Source organism: Cynoglossus semilaevis, chromosome Z (assembly GCF_000523025.1).
Source record: "Cynoglossus semilaevis isolate Cse_v1.0 chromosome Z, Cse_v1.0, whole genome shotgun sequence".
Classification (NCBI taxonomy): domain Eukaryota; kingdom Metazoa; phylum Chordata; class Actinopteri; order Pleuronectiformes; family Cynoglossidae; genus Cynoglossus; species Cynoglossus semilaevis.
The window spans coordinates 6,428,754-6,452,737 of NC_024328.1; the positions used below are offsets into that span (position 1 = coordinate 6,428,754).

A 23,984-nucleotide genomic window follows, 5' to 3' on the forward strand; every position below is an offset into this window, starting at 1 on the left:
AATTGTGACTAATTAGTATTTAGTTTCAATTTATTTTTCTTGTCCTTGAAGTGGAGTTTGGCGTAATTGTTAGTATCTGTAATGTAATAAGTTACTTTATTACAGTGGTGAATTTTATAGGTATAGCTGTAATGGATATTAACTTTGGACATAAATTCGTCATTACCTCCTCCTCCTCACATAAAATAAAAGACAATGGACCATGTCCATGAAAGCAATGTATCTTTGTTTTATTGAATTATTCATAGTTGCTCAGACACATGTATATACAAATACAGATACTTTTTAGTCAAATTTTTGTTGTTGTTTTATATGTTGTAAAAGAGCAGGTTGGAAAATATTCCCCATTGATGTCATAGTGGGGGCGGGGTTAACAGTGAGGGAACAAGGGCAGCATGTTTTTGGTGAAGGTTATACAAGCACACACACACTCACACACAAAATCGGAAATAATGGAACAGGACAGTTGCACGAAATAAACAGGTGGCTCCTGGGCCAGAATGAGACCAAGAGGGAGGGGGTTTGCACCAAACGCGGAGTGATGTAAAGGTTTACTCCACTTACAATCCGGTTAAGGATTTAATGGAGGGGGTGTGGTAATCCTTGAACCGTACCCAAGTGCAACATATACCAAAAGGGACAAGTGATTCAGGGGTGTTCAAAAAGTGTAGGGCCCTGCTGTAGTCTCCCCGACGCCAGCACCGATTCCATGTAAAAGCACAATGGCAGAAAGCGTCTTGTACACAGACAGGGCTGCCAGGGCAGAGGCTGAAGGGCTAAGGCATGGGAAACTCTCTGTTGCCAAAGAGGATTGCCATTTCCCATTCACTGTGGCAACAGCAAATGAGGAACACACACACACAAAAGTCTCACATTTTTTTAAAGTAAAAAAAAACACATCCACACTTAGATGTATACACACTCCCAGTGCCTTGGGCTGGCAGAGGGAGGACGGACAGTCACAGGGACAGACTGGAACTATATAGAGTGGACTGTACAGATGAGTACAGACACAGTCCTTTTAGGAAACAAACTAATTCCTTTGAAACTACAAAAGCTTCCTGACCCTACTGTAACTTCACGACAATGCTTTGTGTTATGTACATTTGTTATCTGTCACTACACAGCTCAATGACGTCACTCAAATGGGGATGCAGAAAACACACGAACATGAAAGTGGTCAGAAAATCTAGTACAGCTGAAAGAGAAAAAAAAAGCAAGAGAGCAAAAATCAAATATACTTTTTAAAACTTTTTTTAGCATTTTTTTCTCCATTTTTTTTTTTACGTCATCAAGTCCATGCGCATGCCACATAATGAAACCGCGAGATCCTGCAGTTCAAAAAAAGCCGACAGTCCGCTCCGTAGCGTATCATTTTGAAGTTGACCAACATGCTCTCAAACACCAAAGGCAGAAAACGGTTCAAACAGGCCGTCCGTTGAGTCTCAAGTGTTCCTTTCCACGTCAGGATCCTAATGTGAGGAGATGGTGGGTGGGTCGGTGACTGGTTTGAAACATGTAACAAGTGAGCCACTTGTTGGCTAAAGTCCAGCCTCCTGTACACATACAAGGTATGTACAGGTCCCGCAGGTTTTTCCCCCTTGTGTTAGCTCAAAGTTTCGTTAGGCATTGAGGATCAAAGCACACAATGCGTTTCTCAAGAACAGTACACACTCCGCAAAACCCAGAGATGATACCGTGTTCACTTTTAGAAAAGACATAAGAACCAAATTAATACTTTAATATCAAACACTATGTACATCAAGAAGTTTTCATAATAATAATAATAATAATAATAATGATAATAGTCAGTAATCATCATCATAACAATCATAATAATTATACTGTTTTAACAATAGTGTTTCTCCTTTTCTTTTGTCCTCCAGAAAGATACAAAACAGATACTAACCTAACACTTCATCGTTTTATGGTTTGACTACCTCAGGATACACAGTATCCAGTTTATAAGTTGATCCTCATTTCCCAAGTTAAGGTGTGTACAGAATTATCCATGGTAGTAATATTGATAATGACAAATATTAGTATTGGTAACTATAAGAGATTACAGTCGAAGCTGGTTTTTGATTAAACACAAACAAACTATGGTTCTTCTGCTGACGAGCATTCATTTTGATTCTTAGACAGTTCTCATTCCTTGTGGCGTTATCCTGAAAATAAGTACCTCATTCAATGGCCTGGTCTCCTTTATACCCCCCATAGCTGAGCTGCTATTTCCACTGTAATAGCATTGTTACCATAGCAAAGCAAAAAAAAAAAAAAAAAAAAAAGTCAAAAGGCAAAGGCAGTTTTTCTAGGGAAAAATGAAAACAGCATAAAAGGCAGCCACAAAAATGAGAACGAAACAGAAAAAGAAAAAAAAAAAACAGTGCGTGCCTTTTAAGACCAAATGGTAACAGTAAACAGTATGTTTATCGATGAATCAGCTGTTTTCTTCAAGTAGTGTTGTGTGAATTTTTTACTCTTGTTTTGTTAGGCACTCCAGTCACACTAACTTTGGCTACCTCCCGTGTCTTTCTCCATCATGTGCGTCTCCCTAGTTCTCTCCGTGTCCCCTGTTCACCATTTCCATACAACTGCAAGGTCAGTGTTGCTTGAACCCCAACCCCCACCCTTGCTGTGGAAACCTACACCCTGCTCCCGAGACCCCCCAAGCCTTCAGCATCTATTTTTAATACCAGCTATAACTCCCTCTTGCTGCAACATGGGGTCCACACGCCTTTTCATTTTGAACCTCATTAAGAAGTTACCAAAACCAGTAACACTAGGAGCCGAGGCCGGAACAGCAACTGCGCCTGCACTGCTCTTCCTCTGGTTCTTAAAACCCAATCTGTGCCTGTTTGACGTACAAAACTATTCTGTGAAAGTAAGGCAGTTTTAGAGATTTTTTTTTTCTTCTGGTCGTATTTCTTTGAAATTAATGAAACATTTGAACGTGAAACACATAAGCCTGACTTGACTTTGATCACCATGTGTATCTGTGTGGGATTAAAGTGGCAGAACATAACCACAAAGTTTAAAATCTTTTTAAAAATAAGTGCTAAACTAAACCTGTCAGACACAGAGAGCTGAATATTGCTTTTGTTTTAGTGGCTTCTCTTTTCTTGATGCTATGATGCGTTAAATAGAAAGAAGAAAAAAAACTAACAATTGTTTAAAACGAGTATGGCTGGAATACGTAGGGCAAAATCAGTGTTTGGTTGCCTGTGGTATGAAAGATTGTAGACAAAATGAAATGCTGCACTCATTTTTAGCAGGGACTGATTCTTAAACAGTCATTTCAGCAAACACTGGTGGAGGAAAAATACTGCAGATGCAAATGTTGGTGGCGAATAGTGATATTGACTTTTACTCAGACGGAACAGACAACAATCGCTGCTCAGCTCAGTGAGCACAGAACAGGACGACTGTGGTCGTCTGTCTGCCCTGAAATTGTGTGACTAGCTTTCAAAAGGTATCGATCCCTGCTCTTAATGACATTCCGAAAAATATCTGGTGAGAAAGTTTCAATTTGGTTGCTCTGTGAGTCAGACGCTCCGACAATTCAAAAGCTGTTTTCACTGATTACACACTAAACAAAGGACAAGGAAAAATAGGCTTTGAACTCACTCACTGAATCTCTGAGTGACACATTCACATAAACACACAGAAGCGACACGAGGGAAATAATTCAGCACTAATTCCAAACCACGCAGTCTAAAGATTAGTGGGTTAAGGTGCATGTTGCTTGTTTTTTTTATTAGTATTCTCAGTGTGGTGTTTCCCAGACTCAACATTAAAATTAAAACAACTCTTTCTTTTCATAATTTTTTCTTTAGGTTTTTTTTTTTTTTTTTTTTTTGCAGAAAGGCGGAGGCAAATCTTTTTTTTTTTTTTTTTTCACGATGCGACATAATGTCAACAGAAACACATTCAGCCAGAGTTCTTGAGAGGTCTCGGGAAAACTACTTGAACATAATAGATTTCAAAATCCCAGAATCTTCACTTTTTCAACTGTGTAATGCTGCTACTCCTCAAAATTTAGTAAAAACCCTGTATGCAGTATTAATGTGTTTGGGAGGAAAGGTAAACATGGTCACTGCAGTGACACAGATGTGATGTAAAGGGATGTCAAGTCACGGGAAAATAAGAATCACTACGTGTCAAAAAAAGGAGATTTGGCATCTTGGTTGAAGGTCTAGGATGGGGGACAGGTTTTCTCCCGTCCAACATCAACTTTTATCACTCATAGACAAAGAAAGACCACTTAAATATTTCCTTGAAAAATATAGAGGGTTCCTTGAGAAGCCTGCTCTGATGCCCAAACAAGCAAACCTGCTGCACTCAAAGCCCACCCCCTTCCCTGCAGCCATGGGCATATTCAGGCCACACTAGGTGTTAATGCCTTCCAGGACAGAGGGAGGCGCTATAACGTGAAGAGTGCAGCTACGGAGAGCAGCGTCAAAGCCAGGAGCGGACTTGTTTTCTGCAGGTGTGGTGCAGCATTTGTTTCGCTTCGAGAAGGCTCGGCTGGTTCATGGCTGGTATCGTCTAGAAGATAGAAAGAAAATCATTAGAACACAGCTGTGTTTTGCAGAGACTTGTTTTGACAGCTCTAGCTAGCAGATAGAAGGTAACGCTCTTGCGAAAGGCCTAATAATATAGGGTTGCGGTGTAAAGTTAGCCTACGAAGCCACACTCTGACAGCATTTCCAATTCAGGATCTTTACCCTGTCCCTACAGGTGGCTGAGTGAGTTCTAAAAGAGTGATGGTGAATTCTGAGTTGCCATGTCAACTTCCGTTGCTGTATCATGTTTCTGCTCTCATCCTCAGAAACCTACGTTTGTCTAGCAGTGGTATCAATAGATGTGAGCAGCCATGTGCCTGCTGCACCCTGGGAAATGAGCCCAATCATGCACAGCAAAGGACAGAAAGAGGGAACATAGGACGACTGTACTACTATTGTACATTACTGCATTTACAAGTGTGTGTGTGTGTGAGAGAGAAGTGACAAGGCAACAGTAAAAGATGACAGCTGAATATTCAAATTTTCAGAAGCATAATTTGATAAGAAAAATGGAACATGCATGGTGTGAGGCACACATCAAAGTAGCAGGCAGTGAAGACGGGCACGAGAAAAGACAGACAGTGAGGAAGGATTAATGGTAGCTGTGCCATTGTAACACATTCTGATTACCGTGTTTTATCTAAAAGAGGTGCATCTTATTTTCTGATTTTACACAAAACCAGTGAAATAATATCCATAGGCTGTTTATAGGTGCTGAGACCAAGTTGTTCTGATACTAATCTGCCTGTCATTGATAGAAAGGCTGTGCCATATATTTTCTAATATAGGAGCTCATGCTTCTTTACATTGAGTTTCTCAATGTTTAGTGCTTCTACTATATATACTGTATAAACATATAAATACATATATTGTATATATACTATATATATACAGTATATATATATATATATATATATGTATATATATATATATATATATATATNNNNCTGAGTAATGCTCATATATAGTCTGTTCACAACAATGCATAACAAAAACATCAACTCAGGGTCGGGTTTACGAGTTCACAAATTTTTTTGAATTCCATCTTAAGAAACCTTTCAGTAGTTTTCCTTGTATAACTTTTATAATTTTGGGTTTCTTTAAATATCGTTTCAGTTGAGTCTCAGCAGTAGATTTTATTTTATTTTACTGCGTTATAGAGAAGTTGATATTTGAACCAAACACTGGTTCCCATGAATATACTCTAAAAACTATGTTTGCTGTCGATATTAAAAATATACTATTTGAAATGTTCTGCAAGTTCTGTTTTAAATATGGAAAAGCCTTTATTTTTCCTATATCAGTAAAATAAAATATCTTTAGTGTTTAAAAGAAAAACAAAATCTAAACATGTCATCATGAGGTTTTGGAATTAATAGTTGCATTTGTTATAACTGCACTGACAGATGTAATAAAAATAATAAAAACAACCATTAGCCTTCAGCTAGAACACATATTATATTTCGCGTGAGGAGAACGTGTGTGTCTGGGTTTGTGGAGAGAGCTGGTGCTGGGAATAAATCAGGGACATGTGGGAGATGTAAAGAGTTTCATTTCTGTATGGGTTCAACATGGAAGTTGACACAGAAATGTCCGTCTAGAAAGAAAACCAGTCAGTTCTTCAGCAGCTAACATGCATTGAGCGTACGTTAAAAATGGTCGATGTAAACGTTAGAACAAGACCAGGAAGGATTAGGACATGCAACGTGCCACAGAACTGAAAGTACGACTCTGAAACAGTGTAAATATATGTAAGCAGCAACAGTAACGGGATGCCGCTCATGTAACCTGGTGAGGAATCAGTTCAGACATGAGTGGAAGGCACATATCAGCTTACAGGCAAACAGCAGAAAAAGGAAGGAGGCACAGAACAAGAGACACATGTTTGGAGGTCATACTGAAGACACAGAGAGAGAGACACACACACAGATAGAGAGAGAATCAAAAAAGCAGGAAGCCATACTAACCTCGTGGTTCTAATGTATTGTCTACTTTGTCGTTTACATCAAAAACACGGTCATGTACACCTATAGTTTTCACACAGCTGTCTATAACAGAGAATAGGGAGAATGAAAGATCATTAGAGGTAAATGCCAAATAGATCAGTGACATTTGAAGCCCCCTCTCTACGCCCTGGAATCAAACATCCCAAGCAACAAAGCTCATGGCAACATTCAGATGAGGTTATGTAGAGACCTGAGTTTCAATTGGTGTCATCATTTATCAAACTGTTTAAAAGAATAAAAAAGATATCTTAGCAACTACAGGGGTTTGTGATAAACGATAAAAGAGACTAGGAAGTGGGCACAAAGTAAGGACGTAACCAGAGAAGTTCAAATAATTTGTTTTGATTTTTTTAATCCAAACATATACTCGAGAGATCTTTACTACAAAGGCCATGTGTTGCACAAAAACACTTACTTGATGGTCGGACGAAAACTTTGAGCTTGAGGCATGTTTTCCTGCCGTTCTCAGCGATGGTGGAGGCTGGAAAGGAGTAAGAAGACATGGGTGAAAACTCAGAGTAATACCACATATAGATTTACAGGGAAGAAAACAATGAAGTAAAAACATTTCAAACTATATATTTCCTTTATAAATGCATAAATAGATTTGTAATGTAAATATTTCATGTTGTATTGTTTCCTGTGGGTCAATGTTAAACCAACATATTTAGGACAAAACCACATTAGTCCTAGCCTCTTGTGGGAATAATAGCCAGAAAGTATTTACACATGTGCTGTTCTGAGGGAAATCTTTGTGCTTTGCTCAACGTTTCATTGATGGAAGTTCTATTTTCACAGCTGGCAGAAGCTTAGAATGGACCCAGGCATTGACATGATGTAGACGGGTTTAAAACAAAAGGCTTAAAGGATATAATCTTGTGACAACAATTTACATTTATTCAAGGAGCTCATATGTATTTGCATTTCCCAAAAGTTTTTTCAGGGATTCTGGGCTGACACAAGGGATACAAACGGCATTAGGTAGAGATTGTTTGTGCTTGAGGTTTTTCAGAAAATATATCTTTTCCCGTTAAGCCTTTCGAGGGACATATCTGTGAGTGCTAACAAATCTAGTGGCTGTATCAAATAAAAAGGAATATATTTGTTGGCATGTTTTTTGTTCTTCCTCAATGACTTATTTAGGACAACTTCTGGTTTGTACCTGTTTTTTTCCCTAAAGGGTGTCATGGTACTGAGGCTGGCTGTCTTGTGTGAGACCAGGTAAAGGTACGCTGAAGATGTATATCTGAAGTTCGAACATAGCCTATCTATCTATCTATCTATCTATCTATCTATCTATCTATCTATCTATCTATCTATCTATCTATCTACCTACCTACCTATCTATAGATATAGATTGCTGACAAAATAATTCAATTTAATCAAGGTTTAGTGACAGTAAAAAATCTAAAACTTGATTTGAAAAAATAAAAATAAAAACCTAACAAGGCTAGTAGGTGGCTATTGTCTTGTCATGGAGAAGTTGTTCAAATGAATAGATTCCAGTGTAGAGTCCTGCCAAGAATAGCTGTGCAGACATGTGTGTGTGTGTGTCCCTAATGGTGTTGTGTTAGGACACCAGGTGCTGTCTTAGTAGACAAGGATAGGGGTCAAAGACGAGGCAGTGGGAGCACGGTGGCTGCTTACTGCACACATCCATCATGGCGGCGGGACAAGGAGTCATTAAGAAAATACGCTTCAGTCCAGGTTAAGCACCTCAAATTAAATAAAGAAGACCTTTTCCATACAGGCGGCACAATAATACTATTTACTATTATAGTTTTCATTTATGCTTCGCCCCACTGCTACAGAGAGACCATGCCTTTAACAAAGCTGTCTTTTTTATGTCTTCTGTCGATCATTCCACAGCTGATGCAATGAAGCCAAGTGTTTCCAAAGGCTACCATTTGGGAACTGTCAACTCCTGTTCAGTGATCCTGTACTGAACCTCCCCTCTGTCCCAGCTGTGTCACATTCTCCTCTTATCTGTCAGCGTGCTCATATCCACACAGCAGAGCTCAACTGGCAACCCTACGTAATTCTCAGGGCTCACAAGCAAGGAAAAATGTAGTGACACTAATTTGATTACATGGTATTATTACTATTTCTAAATCTATAGCATCAACAATAGGAATATTTTCATTTGTGTACTGGCCGATAAAGGGGAGAGTTCTAGGGGCCCATGATTCAGAGGGGCCCTAATAAAATTATAATGCTGACATAAAATAATATGATATGGTAATAGTTTTATGTATAATAGGATCACGGCCCAGTAAAAATTATTTTCACGGGGCCTAAAATTCCTAGCGGTGCCACTGTCCACAGGTCAACAAATCTTTGAAGAAAAGTTTTCAAACTGACACTGTGGTCACAATATAAATGATATCAATAAAACTGAGGATAAAATAGTGAAGAATATAACAATACGTCTACATAGTTGACATGTCCAGCTGAGAGCAGAGCTTTTAGACAGTGCATTTCAGTTGGAGGCACGGACAAAGTGTTGTTTAAATGGTGTAACACTAAGTGTTACAGTATGTGTTTGTTTCCATAAACACTAGGTCCTGCTCATGTCTTCACTCAAATACCTCCAAACTGCTGACCTTCTTAAATAAATCACACGTTAAGACAAAGACAACCTGTGCTGCAGTAGGAATACACAAAACCCTGGTGGATCTGTCGGCAGCTGGTTGTAGTGAAAAACCATAACAGATTTTTTTTGCTCACATGATTACTAGTTTTTAAATTTAGCTTTTTTTTCTAATTGCTGTAATTCTACAAGCGATGTATCAACTTAGAGAATAACTCAGTATTAATTATTCCTTTTTTATGTACTTGGCGTGCAGTCTACTCTTGTTCCAAATCTTAAAGGCCTTTTTAAACGCATGCTTCACAGTGCTTTGACTCAAAAGATTTTCTACAGCTCATAAATGTTCTGTCTTCCTGCCTCCTGCCTTCTGACCTCTTTTACCATTTTAATGTTGTTGCTCCATCAACTGTTATCTGTTTCTTAGTCAGATGTCACCGTGCCAGAGAAGTGACCCGAGATCACTCTCTCGCACTTTTCACACCTCAGTTCATTTTCTAACAGATGCTCGATGGAAGAGAGAGCAGCAGAGTGAGAACAGAGAGAAAAGAGATGAGTGTGAAGACCTTATTATTCCGTGGTGGAGGCGGCCGATGACACGCTAATGAACCTTAGCCACCGTCACTCACCCACTCATACACACCAGTACCCACACAATTTATGTCACTCTTCTTATTGCTCCACTACTCTGCACTGGTTTATGGAACCATTTCCAATGCACACTCATACACGCACGCGCTCATCCACAGATGTCCTGTCTTTATCATTGTTGAGGGCAGAACTGAGTCACAGCTATCGACACCAGCCACTTAGCAACGGCAGCTAATCATGAGAGAAGTATGGACCTGATGAAAGCGGCAAAGAGCATGTGGGCCACTCTGTCATGATGACAGTCTTGCCGCCGTGTTTGCACTTTTGCCTCCAAAACATCATTAACATGTTATGTAAAGGAATACACTTGACAGACGCAATGGAAGGAAAATATCACTTGAACACCCTGGTACTCTTCTTGTAAATGTAGATATGATCTTTATTTCTCCTACAGCACTGAAACTGATCCTATGCCCCGTTAAATACAGCATTCTGGGATTCATACCATCTAGTTGAGTTGTGTTGGGAAAGCAATATACATATAAACAGTATATATACATACATATAAACAGTATATATACATACATATAAACAGTATATATACATACATATAAACAGTATATATACATACATATAAACAGTATATATACATACATATAAACAGCTAGACATCAATGGTAATTTTATTGCAAACCCAGCACTGACCTTCACAACTACCACAGCAGTGTGACCAAGCCTGTGCTATATTTAATATGAAAATACACAAAATGTATGTGTTTGTAATTCTATCCGTGCCTCAGTGACGTGATGCAGCTGATAACTCCAGACAACTCTATAAAACGTCATATTGTTGACGTGTGTTTCCAAGTCTCTGTGGAAGACCCTTTATTTCACGTTTTATGCGGATCCTTTCACCTGGGTCCAAACTGCCCACAGCGGTGTCTGTTTATTTTAGATCGACTCTCTGCACAGTCAGTTTATTGCTCTTGCAGGCTGTAACATCAACACCTGCTTTTTCTGGTTCCCATCAGGCTCACAGTCTCAACCATCAATCCATCCAACCTAGGCAAGTGGTCGCTTTGAAGGACAGAGACCCTGCCATGAAGCCCCAGAGATGGAGAATATTGGGGGGTCAGGTTACTCCTACGGGCTTGTCCCTCGGCTGATAATGGCAGGTCCCATCCATCCACTGCATAATGCATTACCATTAAGGCGAATGGAATGAACTAGAATCCAATTATGTGAGAACAAACAGGTGGGCAGTGTGGCTTACTCACATTATTGTTTCAATCAAAAGCCAAACAAAGCCTGGGACAACTGTTCTGTTATCCACAAAACAGATTTTCAACTCTTCCGCAGGAGAACTCAACAGCGTATTCATGACTTGAGGAAATCTATTCAGGCAACTTTCTTGATAGGAAGCAAACTTGTCAGGTTAGCTTCATGTAACACATCCTATTTGTTATCCATCATTAAGAAGGTGCAATGATTCAGCTGCACAAGGTTATTCAATTCAACTGCTACATTAAACTTTGTCATTTAAATAATGAAACCAGAGTCACCTTGGGTCTTCTCAGAGCCAGTGAACCTTGAGACATTTGGATGCAACCTTTCAGCACAACCCTAAGACCTAATACAAATTGCAGGCTTGCGAGCAGGACTGCACAGATGGCTTTGCAATCAGTTGTTAAATGAAAAACTCAGGCTTCCAACAACACACACCAAATTATTTTGTTTGTCCTGCACCGACATTGTGTCATTGTTTGGATTTGATGAACGTTTCTCTGGTACATGTGAGGTCAGATTAGAACAATAACCTGTTTAACATCATTTGAAAGCATAATCACAATGTTGGAAAAAACCTCAGATGATAAACCTCAGATGATAATGACAAAAAAAAACAACAAAAAAACAAAAACAATGATAATTAAAAAGTTTAGTATGTAAGCAAGAAACGCATCACTAAATTTTGGGACCTTTTTATTGCATTATTATAATTTTATTTTATTCTAATGTATTGTCATATGTTGTCATGCAAGCTAAACTCACTGGTAAAAATCTATTGATTTTTTTTAAAAATCCAATAGTTTCTTTCTTATTTTAAATCATAATATGTACATTAAAAATATATTGCATTTTTTATATTTTATTTATTTACCTTATATTTTACTATTATCTTAGAATATATGAGATTCTAGAAATTCCACATAATGGTCTTTTTTTTTCTTGTGTCATTGTGTTATTTAATTTAAATTTTAAGGAAGGTTTAACTAAGGAAAAAATACATTTACAGTTAAATGCAACATGTTTCTAAACTCATTCTAAATAATCAGAATATCAATATTATATCAACATTGATTTTATTTTCTGTTTTTCACTGAAATCCTACAAGGGAAACATTTTAGTTGAATAAACCACCTGTAGAGCCACATGAACCGCTATGCTGTGCAGTGAAATCATGTCAAACATATCAAACTCTTTTCACCAGACATGTAGCCTAAAGCCATTGTTTGTGTGTTTGTTTTTTTGTACTTCCTCAAAGACACCTTTAAAAAGGGGAGAAAAAAACACAGCTAAGATTTGAAATTAAAGATCAAGGACAAGTGTGTTTGAATATCTCTATGCCAGCCTGTGCAGTATCTGAAGTATCAGTATCTGTCTAGGGGAAGATGGACGATACCATCCACTGACGAGGTCCATTAACCAGATGTTACTACAGTGAACACACAATAGGAGGGGAATGAGCAGACCGGGAGGAGCAGTGAAAGACGATGACTCGGATTCGAGGGAGTAGAGGGAGCATAAACTTTCCTCCCTGTTGATGGCTGGCCTTTTGCTTTTTTTCCTCGCATCTTTCAACTTTCAGCAAAAGTAAACTAAACTCATCCGTCTTGCTACTTGCACTGAGGTAATAAGGTCAGACGCAATGAGGAAAAAGAGTTTGCACTGGAGAGGAAGTGAAAACCGATGACACATAATTACACCCTCCTTGTAAGGGTATAGGAAAGGAGAGCAAACTTTTTACTCGGCTCTATGACACAACTCCAACTGTCACACCGTAATAAGTAAACACTGCTAATAAATGGAGAAGAAGGTAAAATAAATGAGAAGTAATAGAAGATGACATCTGCATGCCGTGACTAATTATTCTGTACTCTACAGAATAGCCAGTGAGTGGTTGAAAAACTGAAAATCTTTGAACATCTTCACTTCTTTTAATATTTTCACACTGAAATTATAGTTTGTTCTAGTTTCAATTTAAGTGGGAGTTCAGCCTTTTAATGCAGCCATGGATTATTAAATCATTATACATAATAATGTTTCATTATTGCACTTAGTGATTCACCATGAACCATATTATTATGGCTTAAGTATCCACCCGCTAAATAATGAGGGGAAAAAAACACCATGTGAGTGTGTGTGTGTGTGTGCAAAGGCTTTTAAAAACAGAATGGGAATGGAAAAAAAAGAACAAACGATGATTAACCAATTAAAAATAATGACTAATGCACCTGATTAATAATGCAAAGCATATGTTAATGTGTGAGTCTCTACAGATGAAATGACCTTGTCTCTGTAATGATGAATCATAATCAGTCGGCCTGGAGTGAGTGCCTCAACAACCAGTATAATTGTGCGTGTGTGTAAGTGTGTGTGGCGCAATTGAGTATGTGGTTGCTCTGGGGCTTAAACCGAGGACCTTCTGTGTGTATGGCAAACCTTATTCCTCTATAAGAAACAATCAGTTAAGGACTCTAGGTGACACATTTACAAACTGTACTTGTCTGTGACATCTCAGCACCTGATTGGCTGTCAATTTTGACAGCACAAATAGTGGACAATACATGAAAGTCATCAGGTAATAAAGTAGGAAGTGCACAACAAGTCCCCTACTACTCCCACTATACTCTTAAAACCACATACCATATATTTCTCTATGATAATTGTGTAGTTAATATTACAAAGGCATACGTCTTGTTCAATTAACAAACCAGTGTGAAATACCGCACTGATCCATCGGGCCTTAATAACCAGGCTGTGATTACACATGAATCAAAGTGGACAGAGAGGAACCTTGTGCCCTTTAAATTACGGGCCTCATTTGCCCCACTTTCCTCTGGCGCTTAACTTTTCAGAGCGTATATGTTTCAGTGGAGCAAAGTGATATGGGATAACATGGTGAAATAATGTGATTAGAGCCAGTCCTCCATCCTCGTCTTTTCTGGGCTGTCAACCACTGTGGTGGATAGTCAGGCTCATTTGAATGTTTTCAATTTATTTTCAAACATTTGAGCTTAAACTGATTTTATGGCTCCATTATTGGACCTACTTCTCGACCGTGGACCTTCAGTTGGCAGAGCATTGTTTGCTTCTTTATTTGCACATTTTATGGTAAATAGGTGGAAACAAGCTCGTTTTTTTCAACACATGATTTTACATTTTCAAAAGGAAAAAAGAAACCTCACCAACTTTTAGTTAGGATGAAAGTGTTAACAGCAGAATCTATTTACCAGAGTTTATTCCAAGTACAGGGGAAACAGGAATAACTTCAGCAATATTGTTTTATTTTGCTTTGGTATTCTATGAAATTCTAAAGTGATCATGAGTTCTTAGAGAAATAAAATGTATTATTATTATTAAAGTTATTAATTAGTAAAGTAGTTGACGCACTAAATACGAATCACCCTCAACTAAAACTAACTCTGAATGCATTTTAGCTGAGGACTGTGGCTAAGTTAGCAAAAAAACACATACCTATGTAGTTATGAAACGAATGTGGTAATATGTTACCACAAACGCATGGTAACATATGTGGACAGCTGTCATTAAGTTGTTCAAACAGTAAAGTTATTTTATGATTGCAGAGTTGTTTAATGTGCATTTGCATATACATCTTTAACTCTTTCTCATTTGCGGTCAGTGTTGTGATGCTTAACTAACTTGCATTGATCCCAGCTGACTCACCCGGCAATTATCCTTTCAGATATCTTGACAAACATAGGAATTAATTTCCTCCTGATTATGGCCAGGTGCCCAGGTTCTTGAAATTCTCTTCTCTTTTGTCTCCACCTCCATCTACAACAGAGGTGATGTTTTCACCTTGGCAGACCGTCCTCTTTACCATGAAACATTTAATTTCGCTCAAAAAGAAAAAAGAAAGACCATTTATCTGGTTATTAAGTATTGGTTAAATTGATGTCCATTTGCAGGTTTGTTCCTCACACCACCAAATTGAAATCCTTCCAGGGTTGCATCAAAACGCAGAATGTATAGTACACACACTACCCCCTGCCTAAAACTAATTTTTTCATGCAGACTATTTTTCCGCTGCTGCTGACTTGTCATCCTCTACTCCCACCCTCCGCAGCAGCAGCTCGAAGGCTCACAGTACATCACAGCATTTATGATCCATCACGAGACAGCGATGGTCCATGTCAGGGAGGACATGTTTTCAGGTTTATGTGCATGTAGTCATTCAGTTTGGTTGTATAAGACCTTAAGAGAGAGTGTGAGAGGGAACATTGTGACAAAAGGAAAGTTCTCCTGCTTGTTAGCTCGGCTTTAATGATCCGTCTTCTCCTTCATTTTGCATACTGGCCTAGAGACATTCCAGTGATCGAAGCCTCACAGAATGTGTTTTTTGTTTGGTTATCTAACATGTGTATGATAATTGCCCTTCGTCTTCCGCTCTGCTGTGTTCATTTGAAACTGAGCTCAGACTCTCCTTAGGCTGTTCTTGCTGTGTCAAACCTACAAATGTCTATAAAAACAACTCTGGCCACAAGTGAGACACAAATGTGTTATTGATTGTGTTTCTGTGAGAAGCAGTTGCAGTCCAGGCTGGTGAGAGAGTGAGATGGCCAGACAACATATTTTTCTTTTTTCTTTTTTCTTTTTTTTTGCTGCCGATCGGCTACGACTGAACACACACCACTAGTTTCTCCGTCATCTCACAAATCTCACATGTATAAAACGCAACACTCCCCTCACTTTTCTGCAGCAAAAAGGGCTGCTGCGGCATCTTGGCTCTTTACTGATTAAAACGACTGTAATATGACATATACTGGGTCTATATTTGAAGAAAAAAAAGTGCTGACATCAGCATTCTGCAAAATGGGTTTCAATTGAACTGTGGGTGCACTGTGACCTCTGACCTCAGACGTGTCCTCACTGTCCTTGCTTATCTTTTCGAAGTATCTGCTAACAGAACATTTGTCTCTCTTAGGTCGTTCCTTCTGGATCTTCTGTTACGTTTACATTTTAAATAATTTCCTTTAATAAAGCTTTTCTCTCCATGTGCTTCCTGATGAACTGGAGAGAGATACGTAGAAAAGAAAACACTCAGCAGGTTTGTGTACATGCAGATCAGGCTTCTGACTGATTGTAGTTTTCTTCTTGTCTTCAATTACATGCCTAAGACGAGAGGAGAGAGGAGGCTGACGCTAACAAAAACGAAGAATTATGACCTCCATTTGAGTAAATCCCCCTCCGTCCGGCTATGGCATTGATTAAGCTGTTTCTGTTGCTGAAGCAGATGACAGCAGAAACCTGTCTCCTCCATCTAATTTTATCAGCCATGCAACAAATCAACCTTCGACCCGCATCAAACTCGCGGGGCGAAAACACCATTAATGGGCATTTACTCTGCAGAAATATGATTTGACATCTTAATTTTCCTCCACAAACAAATAAGCTATTCAGCCACAGCAGTGAGGGAACATTTTTCATCCAGCATTCTCTCAGGCCATTTAGCTGCAGAAGACATTCAGGTTTTGATACGGGATATGTTGGTACACAGACGGTTATCAGCTGCTGTAGCTGTTCATATACTATGATGAAATCACTGGGAACTAGATTTCCACAACTCGACATAGATATAATTAAAAAAACAAAGACATTTTGTGATTAAAAAAAAATCCTATGTTTCTGTTGCACAGACCCTTTAAATTAACCAATTCTAACATATGTCTTTCCACCTTGGTGGACACCAACGTTTTATTCTTTTTTTTAATTGCTGAAAATAAAATAATTAGAAATTCACACAAATAAGAAATGAAAGCCTTTTAGTGGTGTAAATTAATATTCACATTTATGCTGTTAAAACAAATAAACTCCATTTGTTTTCTGACTGCTAGATTGAAAACATCACCTAAATATTCTAATGTCAGGTATATATATATTTGGTTTTTTTTTAATAATACTCAACAACAACATCACAGTATACATATACATATATATGTATATACATATATACATACATACATATATATACATACATATATACGTATACATATATATATGTATATATAAAACAAGTGTGTTACACGACACAGGAAAGAGTCTGTTGTGAGAGTCACAAGAGTTTCATCTGTTGTACGCAGTAACTATGCAGTCCTGTTAGAATTACTGCTGCTGGACACAGACACCATTTTTTCTGTCTTGAGTTTGGATGCCGCTCGTGAGCCCTGACTGAGGTTAACCGATATGTCTACGTTTGAGAGGTTATTTGTTTCCACACTGGATTGTGTCTGTTCACTACATTTTAGTTAGAAATGACAAGCAGATTTAAACCTCTGATATTTAATATCTTACTGGAAAGCATTTCGGATGACAGCTGCTCCGAAGCATGCATCCTAATAAATAAGTCCACGGCTCTGCTTCACACTGCCATACATGTACAATGAACTTGTAAAAAACTTGAAAAAAATATTAATGCTAGAGTCTGGAGCCTTAAATATAATAAACTCTAACTTCCTAATGAATATGCTAATGAAATACAGAGGTTGAACTAAAACTAAACAAGGGAAGGAACTTGTGATGCAAAGGAAACAGAAGTGAACTGCAAAGTTTATTCCAACTGAAATGATTCAAAGTTGTCGCAGTTAATGCCAAATAGACCTGCTACTTCTGGTGAGCAAATAAGATTAGGAAATAAGATTAGAGAGGATTTTCAATGTTGTGGCCTTTAGTTCTGCTCCCCTAAATAGATTAGCGATAACAGATTAGACATAATCAAGTCTGAGCCGGTGTTAATATTTCTATGGATTGTTTCTGAACCATAACTGGTAAATATTAATGAAGACAAAATTGTATTTCTGAGAATATGTAGAGTAATTGAGTTGTACTCCTCAGAAAAATAACACTTAGAAGTTGCACTGGTCTTGCTTGTTTCTTGGGAACAAAGTTTAATTTTCCTCCAACAAAGTAATAAAAACAGCAACAACGATAATGAGGAACTCATCCATAAGGTTGTGCTGGGGTGGATGCAGATTATGTTGATTAAAACCAATTACACTGTAGCTAATTAGATGATGATCTTTCTTGTGTCTTCTTCCTTTTGGTCAAGTGACAGCTTTTGTTCAAAATGACTTAATTGGATTCACATAAGACCGAACAGGATGCGTCAATTTCTTCTTTGTCTTCTCTATTTCATTCAGTGACGGTGAAACAGGGTCATATTACACCCTTTAATGTGTGAATAATCACAAGTGTCCCTGACCAACTCATGTAGTGAAGTTCAGAACAGATGGGGACAATTCAGTTATGACGAGTGAAGGCATAACTGATGTTAATCACAACAAGTTCAGAGCTGAAGATAAAGATCTGTAGTCAATATGTGAGAAAAAATAACCCTCCGTTAAAAGAGTGACATATATGAAAGACTAAAAATCACAGTCGTCCTGGACAGTGGGAGAAATGAATGACAGAAGGCAGCAGCTCTAACTCTAAAGAAATTCTTCTGCTTTGACTTGTCTCACCAGCAGATTAAGAAAAAAGCTTATCATGAACCTTTATGGTGGATACTGAAGATAATCGCATTTCTGATTATGGAAAATTACTTTAATTTTTGGCCACTGTAGCCTTAAGAGGCTTTGCTCAAAATGGCTTAATAGCCATTGAAGCCGTGGGCCACAAAACCAATATGGCGTTCTACAGCAAAATGGATGGGCTCCATGGAAGTCCTGTCGGTTTCAGTGTAATTTAATCCAGCCCTTAGGACAGGCATCTCTCAACAGCAATGGCTGGAAAACTGTTCCAAGCACAGACTTAAAGGAGCAGATGAATTGTCAAACCCTTTGTTAACCCCGTCTGTGCTGCTAACGTCAGACACCGACATTTATCCCTTGTCTCATTTACCAAGACTGACAAAGTAAAGGTGCGACAAAAGAAAAAGGGAGTCTAATAGGTTTAAAAACAGAAACAACACCTGGCTGAAAGATTTAAAGCTATTTGTGGATACGGATGAGACGGAAAGCACTTAATAACTGTACAGACAGCAGCAAACATTTTAACTTAGCCCCAAGCTAAAAAAAAGAAAAAGAAAGTCACAGTGTGATAGAAGACATACTCGGGAAGGCAGAGAAGTAATTTCTTTCCTACTTCTTCTTTGATTAAACTAGACGACCCTCTTGGCCGTCTTCTCAATTGTTCATTAAAGAAATTACCAACAACCTGCGCACTTGCTAGCTTCTTTTTTAGCCATTCCGTGTTGACAGACACGGAGAAAACTATATAGCATACACACGTAGCACAGACATCCCTCTGAAGCTGCATTTATACCACTAACCACCAAAGTTTTATACATTTAAATACAATATTATGTTCAACATTTCATCTCAACATGGCGTCCACCGTGGCAGGCGTATTTTCTCCTTTCTTTAGTTTATAAGGTTAGCATTGTGTATGTCGAACGTCCATTTCACTCTCGCTCGAGTTGAATACCGCAGACAACGTGATTTTCATTGGCCTGTTAAACCGCTGTGCTTATACTGTGTATATGACAATAAACATTACAAGTCTCGAATCGTATTAGGAAAAGGTTTTAACTGTCATCTGATATTACCCCTAAATAAATGTGAATTTCAACCCTTCCTTTTCCTTTGCCTCCCTCACCTCCCCCAACATTAGCCCACAAACCTCTACTCTTTCCTCCACAGCTGAAGCTATGCATTACACAGCATGATACCGCACTAATGCAGCCCATATGAAAACCTAGCCGTGGTTCCCACTTTGTAATATCGCTGAATCCCTATGACAAATGCATTTTACACGAGTGACAGTGACTGCACCCACTGGTGGCGGCCCCTCTGTGTGCGTACAGTCTGTGATGGGACCAACTCAACTCTATTCCTCTCTATCACCTTGCTTTGATAGAACCTAATTTCCCAGGAGCCTCAACTTCAGATGAACTCAGTTACAGGCTCCGTCTCGACGCCAAGAAGCAGAAAACTCTTAACATCTAACGCGGAATGAATGAGACTGTAACATAATGCAGGGAGCAGGGCCCTCCAATTTTGAAGGATACGGCATTGAGCAGCAGGGAAAGGGAGCTATAACTTTCCAACTGTCTCAATTTGATTTCTCTCTGAATTCCATTTCCATTTTAGGGAAGACTTTTGTGTCAAGTGTGAAAAGCCCGGCTGAAAGGAGAGAATGAGAGCGCCTTAGTATCGCTGTAATAGCTCTGTGTAAAGCCCGCTCTCCCTTACTCTCTCCTATGTGTACATTAAAAAAACATTAGGTGAGAAAAGTTCATAACAGTGCTTTACAAGTGTAGTTTTTCTGTTGGGTTTGGTCAGCGCTTTGTGCAGCTTTCAAAGAGTAACTAAACAGTACTGAATTTAGCTGTTAATACAGATGGAGTTTTATTTTTATTTATTATTTATACTGTTTTACTGAAGCGTTTATTGTTGACCACTTTTTAAGGATTATGTTAAGAATAACAAGTACAATTTTAAGGAACCAAATCTCCTCTAGGTTAAATAAGTTAAAGGAGGACCTGAAATGATTTTTTAAGCCAGAGAACTGTGACTAGTGCCATATAAAAACAACCTTATTATTTTTGCATTCCACCCTGTGTGTATATATATGTATATATCTATATCTATATCTATATCTATATCTATATCTATATCTATATCTATATCTATATCTATATCTATATCTATATCTATATCTATATCTATATCTATATCTATATCTATATCTATATCTATATCTATATCTATATCTATATCTATATCTATATCTATACATATACATATATATATATTAAAAAAAAATTAAAAAATGTATCTAAATGTTATGTTTTTTATGACAATTTTTTGTCCACAAAAACCTCAATTGTACCTCAAATGTCTATGAACAGTGTGTTTTAAAGTTAAGCAGTACTCACAGATGTAGTAGTATTCTCTGCCCGGTCTGAATTCAAATCCCAAGGAGAATGGAGTGAAGAGCTGGAACTTCTCTGAAAACTTTAGTGGCCCATTCGGGGAGTGTGGCCTGTTGCATTCCCAGCGCTTGAAGCCCTTGGCGGTGTGATCGCATGTGCTGTAGCCATCGTAGTTGACCATGTAGAGCACGTAGCGCTCTGTCCGCTCCTCGGGAACTGTGTCTTCGTAGTGTGGACAGTACACGTCCAGGTAGTCATTTATGCACACGTCGATATGGTAGTCTCCGCGATGGAACCTAGAAGTGAAGAGAAAAATAAAAAGGTTACATTTTTTATAAGAAATATTATGAAGTGATTTTATATCTTGTGTGTTTGTGCATTAGCATTTGTTCTGGATAAAATGTCTTTATATTGACTCATATGAAAATGCAGGTTTGAGCTCTTTGTATTCCTACGCCATGATTTAGGTTACGATACATTTCAGTTGAAGTCACTGCTAGAGATATTTACTCATGAATTCAGACATCTGTCCTCTGAGTGACAGCGCAGTGAAATCGCAAGTTCTTAAAAAAATATGTTTTTTAAAAGTGTCAGAAACAAGACACATGGTGGAAAGGCAGCAGAGAAGACACGAAAGCAGACAGCCTCAGGCTGAGTGGGAAGCAGAAATAATCTCTGGGATGGAGGATGGACGGGACAGTAAATGTCACGATAGGGGAAAAATCACAGCCTGGCTGTCACTGAGGTCTGTGCGCTGAGGCATCTTTACAGCTGCAATGATCGAGAACGGTCCACTCTGGGTCAAAGGGCTTTGATACATACAGGCATATTCATCACTGGGCCACAGTGTCACTGACTCACACCTACAACTGCACAATTCAGTCTCCACTGCCCCCCCCCCCAAATGTCCACAGCTGCTAAATTACAGCAGCTAAATTAAGTGACCGTTCCTGTGTTGTGACCTTATTCCTTACGACCCCCGACGGCATGACCACGACCTCTGACTCAGAGGGGACCTCATCCAGGAAAAACTTTTGGACACCTGTATACAAATTAGTGGTGCCCTCAGTTTGGCCCATTTCCTCAAACAACAACTGAAAGTGTGACAATGTTAACCACAGAGAGCCCACACACAGCTGCTGCCGCTGGTTGGTTTCACCCAGAGGCCAGAAGGGGTGACTTTATAACTGACACATCTTTAATGTTGCAAGAGCACAACCTGACAAGAGTTTTGACAAAACTTTTAATTGAAAACTGCCACCACAGCCTGCGAGAAGGTCTCCCAAAGCCAGAGAAAGCACAAAGGCCAGAGCACACAGCAGGCCAAAATAATTTCCTTCTGAGGACTCTGGAGTCTGAGGAAGAAAGTATTGAAGCACAGCTCTTGTAGTGTGGTGACCTCTTTCACTGTGAGGTCTTTTTCTACTGCAATCTTTTGCTAAATGTCTGTGATGTCCTGAGGATTTCTTAATATTAATTAAATATTAATTAATATTTAATTAATATGGCATTTTAATATAATTAAAATGCACCTTAATGCTAGACAAGCCTTAACAATGAACATTTTCCTGGCACATCATTTTAAAATGACAAAAAAAAGAAAAAGAAAAAAGAAATGTGTCAGACATCTTCAAGTGTGAGTCAAACTAAGGTGTGAAAACATCTACTTTGTTCGTGCCACTCTTTTCAACCATTTCTTTTCTTTTCAATTTTTTTTAAATGCCATGTTGCTGTCTCTCCTCTGAAGAACAGCCTTTCATAAAACTTGTCAAATTGCTGTATTGACAGTGAAAACTCTTATTCTGCTTGGCCGTGTCCACTTTAATCTGTAGAAAATAAACATCACAATGGAAAGCACCCTCCTTGTTTGGACATTAAAAAAATAATTTGAGCAATATCTAGCTTCGACGTCAACTCATTTATTTCACATCGATGTAATATGATTACTTTAGTGACGGCGACTTAAACCACTGTATTGTTATTTACAGCAGTAAAACACGTCTAGAAACAAGAAGAGCCAGCTTTAAAAGTGGTGTTTTTATATGTGCACGCATGCGTGTGTTAGAGTGTGTGTATGTGTGTTTAACCCATTTCAAGTAAATACCAACGTTAGGGTGTTTACAACAAAAGACATGGAGTAGCTCATCTGTAACATCTCATTTAAAGGATGTCTGCCAAGGTCCAGGGAAAGCCATGCATCTTCTTTTTTTCTTTAAAATGTCACTGACTTAATGGTCACGTCCCTCTGTCAACTCACTACAGTGTGCGTGGTGTGTATGGAAGTGCATGCGTGCTGGTGTGGGCATGGTTTGTGTGTGTGTGTTTCAGCTGCCCTTCTTTCCCTGCCTCAGCAGCCAGAGTAGTAGCTTGTGGCTCTGACTGCAAATGAAACTGAGGATGTTTGGGTGAGTGAGCACATAAAAGGGGACAGGAGAGGCATTTGTAACATACAGTTGGATCTCACGCAGACACACACAAACATGCATACATACATATAAACAAATCCACAAATGTATGCATAGATGACCACTCGCATATATCAGGTATGCACAGTGAGGAAAAGAGTGAGAGCAGGGAAAAGGCAAGGATGAAGAAAGAGAGCGATGAAGGCAGAGAGAGAGAGAGATAGAGAGAGAGGGAGAGAGAGGGTCTGGACCCAGTTGAAAGAAACAAAATCCAAAAAAATAGGCAGCGAGACTTCATTCTGGTTCCAAGTCACTGCAGGAGTTCGTCAACCCTACATTTATCACTGAGGAAGATGCTGCTAAAACTGCAAGTGCATGATGAAACTGCACATCCACCCAGGCACTGTACATTTTCTGCAACTCTGTGCAGAGTACTTGTTGTACGTATCAGGGTATATTTTGTACTTTACCACTGTTTAACTGGCCCTTTTTTAAAACTTTGTTTACACAGGATTTTATCGGAGACGTTGTGTTTTTATTGCTGTCGATAAACAGTGCTTAGGTTTTAGCAAAAAGAGGAAGGTGTTGGACTCCACCACATGTGTTGATCAACATACACCTGCCTCTGTAGAATACATAAGCACCGAGACCTTGCAT

The 23,984-nt window shown here is 38.7% G+C and overlaps 1 protein-coding gene across 2 annotated transcripts in view; it reads right to left on the reverse strand.

Annotated features, from left to right (window-relative positions):
- Nucleotides 1–209: 209 nt before the first annotated feature.
- The window catches only part of efna5b (ephrin-A5b), a 97,487-nt gene continuing 73,712 nt past the window's right edge, over nt 210–23,984 (reverse strand). Inside the window, exons 2-5 of one of the 2 annotated variants that reach the window (XM_008336031.3) lie at nt 20,926–21,218; nt 6,987–7,052; nt 6,533–6,613; nt 210–4,548 (exon numbers count right to left, since the gene is read on the reverse strand). In XM_008336031.3, coding sequence (XP_008334253.1) covers nt 4,424–4,548; nt 6,533–6,613; nt 6,987–7,052; nt 20,926–21,218 — 565 coding nt within the window. In that variant the 3' untranslated portion in view covers nt 210–4,423. The remainder of the gene's footprint in view (nt 4,549–6,532; nt 6,614–6,986; nt 7,053–20,925; nt 21,219–23,984) is intronic. The other variant, XM_008336032.3, reaches the window with a different exon arrangement.